The sequence below is a fragment of the Panthera onca genome, unplaced genomic scaffold (genome assembly GCF_046562875.1).
Source record: "Panthera onca isolate mPanOnc1 unplaced genomic scaffold, mPanOnc1 haplotype 2 h2.h2tg000214l_path, whole genome shotgun sequence".
NCBI lineage: Eukaryota > Metazoa > Chordata > Mammalia > Carnivora > Felidae > Panthera > Panthera onca.
This window is the reverse complement of record NW_027675842.1, coordinates 41,463-47,449: the sequence shown is the minus strand read 5'-3', so window position 1 is coordinate 47,449 and position 5,987 is coordinate 41,463. Positions and strand designations below refer to the sequence as shown.

General features: G+C 40.1%; 1 protein-coding gene across 1 annotated transcript; it reads left to right on the top strand.

The window, feature by feature from the left end:
• Window positions 1-645: 645 nt before the first annotated feature.
• LOC145715227 (sex-determining region Y protein) lies at window positions 646-1,365 on the top strand. Its single transcript, XM_081794920.1, has one exon. It carries the CDS (start codon window positions 661-663, stop codon window positions 1,363-1,365), a length of 705 nt encoding a protein of 234 aa, XP_081651046.1. The 5' UTR covers window positions 646-660.
• The last annotated feature ends 4,622 nt before the right edge of the window (window positions 1,366-5,987 follow it).

Here is a 5,987-nt window from a genome sequence, read left to right as displayed (position 1 = left end):
TTTTAGTTGTCGCAGAGAGTGGCCATTAAATATTGGGTATGAAACATATATATTTTGCATTCTGTTAATCTTCAGCATAGACAGTAAAGCAGTATTCCCAGTTGTCTGGCAGTGGGAAACTGACATCGAGTTTTGAATTTTAGTTTAAGTAGAAGCGAACAAACGCGATGATGCGTAACATGCATTCAATATCCTGAATGTGTTTCTAAGGCTAACAGAATTACGTTATCGTTAAACTTTGTGTTTGAAACATAACTTTCACGTATATCCAGTTCGCATCAGTTAGATGTACCTTCGTCCTTTGATTGAAAGGGATAATAAAATGAATGAATAACAAAGTTTGCTTCGATTCTTAAAGAGTGGCATAGAGACTTAAGCGTGGCGGATTAGATGTAAAGCACACAGGCAGTGAGCCGAGCATGAACTTTATTTCGAAGTCTGCATGAGAATAGTAGGTTGGGCTTCGGCTGTGGCCAGGGGGCGGGTTTGAGGTGAGCTGCTGGGGCGGAGAAATGAGTACTTTGCTAAGAAAAGTTAGAGCACGAAAGTCTCTGCTAGAAACAACCTTCAACGGTTAGATAATTCTCGTAACGTTTACACCTTCGAACTTTGCTACCCACCAACCCCCCTTTTTTAACGCTGCAATTTTATGCTTCTGGTATGTTGAGAGTATTGAGCAGCGATGAGCACCGTGAGGCGGTACAGCAACAAAATATCCTCGCTGTGGAGGGAACCTCTAGCGAACTTTGCACGGAGAGTCCTACCTCCAATTACCGGTGCGAAACCAGAGGAAATGGTAGAGACCGCGGTCAGGACCGCGTCAAACGGCCCATGAACGCATTCATGGTGTGGTCTCGTGACCAAAGGCGCAAGGTGGCTCTAGAGAATCCCCAAACGCAAAACTCAGAGATCAGCAAGCAGCTGGGGTACCAGTGGAAAATGCTTACAGAAGCCGAAAAATGGCCGTTCTTCGAGGAGGCACAGAGACTACAGGCGCTGCACCGAGAGAAATACCCGGGCTATAAATACCGACCTCGTCGGAAGGCCACGCCAGAAAAAAGTGACAAATTGCTCCCCGCAGAGCCCTCGTCCACACTCTGTAGTCAGCTGCACGCGGGAGAGAGGTTGTACGCCTTCCCCTACAAGGACGGCTGTACGAAGGCTGCACACTCACGAATGAAGGACCAGTTATACTCCTCCTCGGAACCCATGAGCATAACCAACTCGCTGCTGGAACCGGGACCTCACAGGACCTCCACAACCCTCCGAAACAGTCCTGAAGACTTGGCTCTGCAGCTCTCCGCGGATGCTCCCCTTTACCGTAACTTAGAGCTGGGAGTTTCTGAGGCTTACTTTGCATGGTGATTTCCTTAGTGTCGCTACCCAAGCCTTATTCATCTTAACTGTACTATTATTTCCTCTGTCACTTAATTTCAAAATAAAGCGTGTACACATGCTTAACAGATAAAGAATTTACACGACGTTTTCAACTGATCCAGCCTGGGTTTACAGCTGCTTAACTTGGCAAGAGAGCACCTTAACACTACTGAAACTGCTTGATTTCCAAGACGGCCTGTGTGTCGTTTAACAGAACAACTGTCGTATCCAGTTTTCCGCCGATTGGGTACTAAACTAATAGCTGCAAGTAAATATATATTGATAACCTGATAATCGTCAGCATAGATAACAGAATCTTCATTCTGTATTTTAAATCCTGTGACTCAAAAATACACTAATGAGAAACACGGACAAAATTGTCTTATAGAAAAAAATGTACGTCCATGGAAAACTTCGTATCCTTTCAAGGAGTACGCAGTCTGTTCACTGCTCTCTCAGGTACTTTCCCCGGCTTTGTAAACCCCAGATAATTAACAACTGGATATGTAAATTACGTCTTCTTTGCTAGTTTTTATTACATCCCATCCCTCCTGTGGAAAAACCGGTTTGGCCGCCCTGGGCAATTCAATTCCTCTCCTCCGCACGCATCTGTGCGTTTTCGTGTCCAGTTGGAACCAGTGTTATCATCTCTCTGGTAAAATAAAACGTTTATTTAACTCGTGTTCGTTTTTATATCTCTATGGCACCCACACTTTGATTCTTTTTCTGAAACTTTTCTTCTAACAATGTACTTGTTTCCACCACTACCTAACTGACACATGTACACATATATGTACACACATTTATGTGTGTGTATATATGTGTGTGCGTATATATGTGTGTATATGTATATACATATATACACATGTGCACATGTGTATATATGTATATACATATACACACATATATATGTATACACACACCTAAGGTAGAGACACAATGGTGAGAATAAGAAGTATTCAGATTATTGGGGCAGTGGGATGGAAGGGGTAGACCCAATCGAGCTAATCTGGTGTAAGTGTCAGTGAAAACTTAAATGAAAGGCATTATAAATTTTACGTATAGACTATAATAGAAAACTGGCAGTTTGCAAAGAAAACCATCACTTTTTAAAATAAAAAAAAAATTGATGGCCAAAATATGTATCATATAGCAAAGTCAATTTTCCAATACATATATTCCAAAACTTTAAAAAAAACAATGCTTCAAATAATAAAGCTCAGACCTAAAATAGTATGTATATGTTAGAGCTAAATGTCACATTTTTTAAAGAAAGTTCAAGACAAACAAAAGGAGTTAACTAGGTAGACTAATTTGTTGCAGAAACAACATTGCTTGATCCGAGCTTTATGCCGAATAAATGACAAATATATATTGCGTATCTTTGAAACAACTTCCTGAACTTCTTTGTATTTTTAAAACATTTATATACATGAAACATGTACACATGTCTCGCTCTCTCCTCTCTCTCTCTCTCTCTCTCTCTCTCTCTCTCTCTCTCTCTCTCCGTGTATATGTGTGCGTGTGTGTGTGTGTATGTGTGTATATACATGTGTATATACACACACACATATTGATATATATTTTACATATTCATATTTATATTAAAATGTTTTCTATTTAAAACCTCGCTTTCTACATGTTGTCCACACATAAACTCTGCCCTCACCTTCATCACTGATGGGGTTTTGGGGGTGATGGGGCTGGGGGGGGGGGGGGGGGGGAGGGATTCAGAGCTGACAGCCAAGAAAGAATTCTTGAAGACCTTTGCAAAAAAGGTCATTTTGTTAAAGCAGGGGGACAGGACCCTTACGTAGAAAGAGCTGCACTGGGGTCCAGAAGGGTAACTGATTATATACCCTCAGGTTGGGAGGGGGTCAGGGACAACATAAGTGTCTAAGGAATTTTGGAAGCAAGGTTTCCAGGACCTTGAGGGGCTAGCTGCTCTTAGGAAAATCACCATTTATTACAGTTTAGTAAAACCTCACTCATGAGACCCTTCAGATGTTTATCAGGGGCCATAAGCTTGGAGTACGATTCCCTGCATGTATCTTGGGGGAACTGAGATGAAGGAAGTTTCCAAAGGAATTTTTATACGTTAAAGTAGATTTACTGGATCTGGGAGGGGAGGGGGTCAGGATAATGTTAAGCCAAGATACCCTTATGCCCCTAGCAAAGTGTCATCATAGAGGCAGCTGAACTCCTAGAGGGAGGTCACTCTGTCTGTTCCAAGGACTTGTCAATGAGCTGCAGGCAGTAAGGGAATTTAAATTTTTCATTTGCCTTAGTTTCCCACATCACCATGGCAAGCACTTAAACGCCTTTCCTTTCTTCTTGGGTAGCCAGGAGTGCCTGAGGAATATCACACATATTCCACCTGAGGGTGGGGGGTGGGGCACAGGTCACGGTTGAGGGGGTGGGGAATGCTGGCTTGTGCTTTGCCTCCAGCTTACCCCATGCTCCCTCATCAATTACCGTTGGGTTAATTTTCCTTTTCTTGAACTTCAATAAATGAAAATGCAAAATATCATGTCTGGATTCTTCTGCCTACCATAATTTCACTGGCATTCAGTGCATTTGTTTTAGAAATTGCTGTGATTATTTCATCCTACTTTTCATGGACACGTGAATAAACGTTTTCTAGCTTTAGTCATTAAAAATAGCACTGCTCTTTGTACATTCATTTACGTGTACATGGGAGAGTATTTACATGCATTTCCGAGGACTGTGTATCCCAGACAGGAGTTGCTGCATATATGTATTTTTAGCAGGTTTTTTTTTTTAAAGCAAATAGCCATACCAAGTATTCTTCTATTTTCTAATGGACATCTGCTATATTTTAAAATGGCAACATTTAAGAAATATTTATACAGACAAAAGGACCAAACTAGGGCATGCCCTCTAGATGTCATCTGGATTTGACCCCTTTCTCTGCCACCTGCTGGGCCTGACCTTAGACAATTTACTTTACGTGTCTGGCCTTCAATTTTCTTACCGTTAATGTAAGTAATGATATGATGATCATGATCACGATGCTGATGCTGATGATGGTAACAACAATAATGTAACAATAACAACAAAACCTACCTCACTGGAATGTGAAGAGTAAATGAGGTATACACAGATCCAGTGAGAGAATGTATACAAAGTACTTAGAACAGAAGTCTTCATTGGTAAAGGATTAACTATTAGTTATTATTAACATGAAAGTAATTGCTCCATGTAGAAATATTTTAGTGGAAGAGTCATGTTGATATCCATCATTGATGTATTTAAATAGATACTCATTCACTAACCCATCACTTTTAATAGTTAGAGTTTTCTCACTGATGTGAAATGTCACTTTATCATATACTCATTGTCCATGTGTACGTAGATCTGTTTCTGACCCTTAACTTAAATCAACAGAGGAGTCTAATATTTTAATTAATTAACATTTGATTTCATGTTGGGTTGCTTAAAAACAAAAACAGAAAGTCAGGTATGACCTTACGTGAGATACCACACACAGTTCTTAAATTTCTAGGTCGACATGTTAGAACAAATGCTTATAACTGAGTAACCACCATCCCAATCAGGGTATAGAATATCTCCATCATCCCTTGAACCCTAAAATTTCCCTGTACTGCTGTGTAGTCAATTTCCTCCACGAATGGCATAATTTCGATCATTGAGAGATTAGTCTTGCCTTAGTTTGAGCTTCAGGTAAAGAGAACCATAGAGTTCTCTTTAATTAATTAGTTAATTAGTTAGTTGGTTAGTTAGTTACTTACTTACTTACTTACTTACTTACTTAGTTAATTAAAGTTTGTATCAATCTACCACAGTTTGTGTGAACTTGCTGATGGATGTTTGGGTTGTTTTCAGTTTGAGGGTTTAATTAATACAGCTGCTTTGAACAGTTTAGTTCAAACGTCTGAGTGAACCTAAGTTTTCAGTTCCCTTGGGCAACTCGTTAGGGGTGAAATTTCTGGGTCATGGGATAGCTGTATGGCTAATGCTGTGAGAAACCTTCCCAAGATTTTCCCAGACCTGTTGTGCCATTTCACATTTGCACCAGCAATGAGATTTCCATACGTGCTCATGAAAATGCTCAGCAAAATTTGGAGTTATTTGGTCTCCTAATGTTTAACCATAAAATGAACGTGTGTAATGATTAATTAAAATAGCTGTCAACCTCTCCTTTATTTTCTGCCTGAGCAAGTGTCCCGTCATTACTCTTCCTCCTTGGAATTTGTAGGCTATATAGGGTTTTGTTTTGTTTTAAGTGTGTTGGTACTTTTTGAAATGTCTGTGCTGAATGAAATGACCAGAAAATTCTGCCAGTGTTTTCACTGGGAGCACAAAAAACTGGTAGATTAAATAACAGAGATCAGCAAAACAACAGGAATGTAGGGTGAAAACACAAAGAGTGGTTCTTGCCTGGTGTTTACATAAGGTGTTCTTCGTATTTGTCCAGTAACTGTTTGTGAGACTGCGGAAAAATAAAATTGCCTTTTCCTTTATTGAGAAAAAGGAAGGCCCCTCTTGCCCTCCTGTTCCTTAGAGCATTCCCTCTAGACTTGTAAATTCTTTCTCTGCTCTTCTGTTGAGATGTATGTAAATCTTTT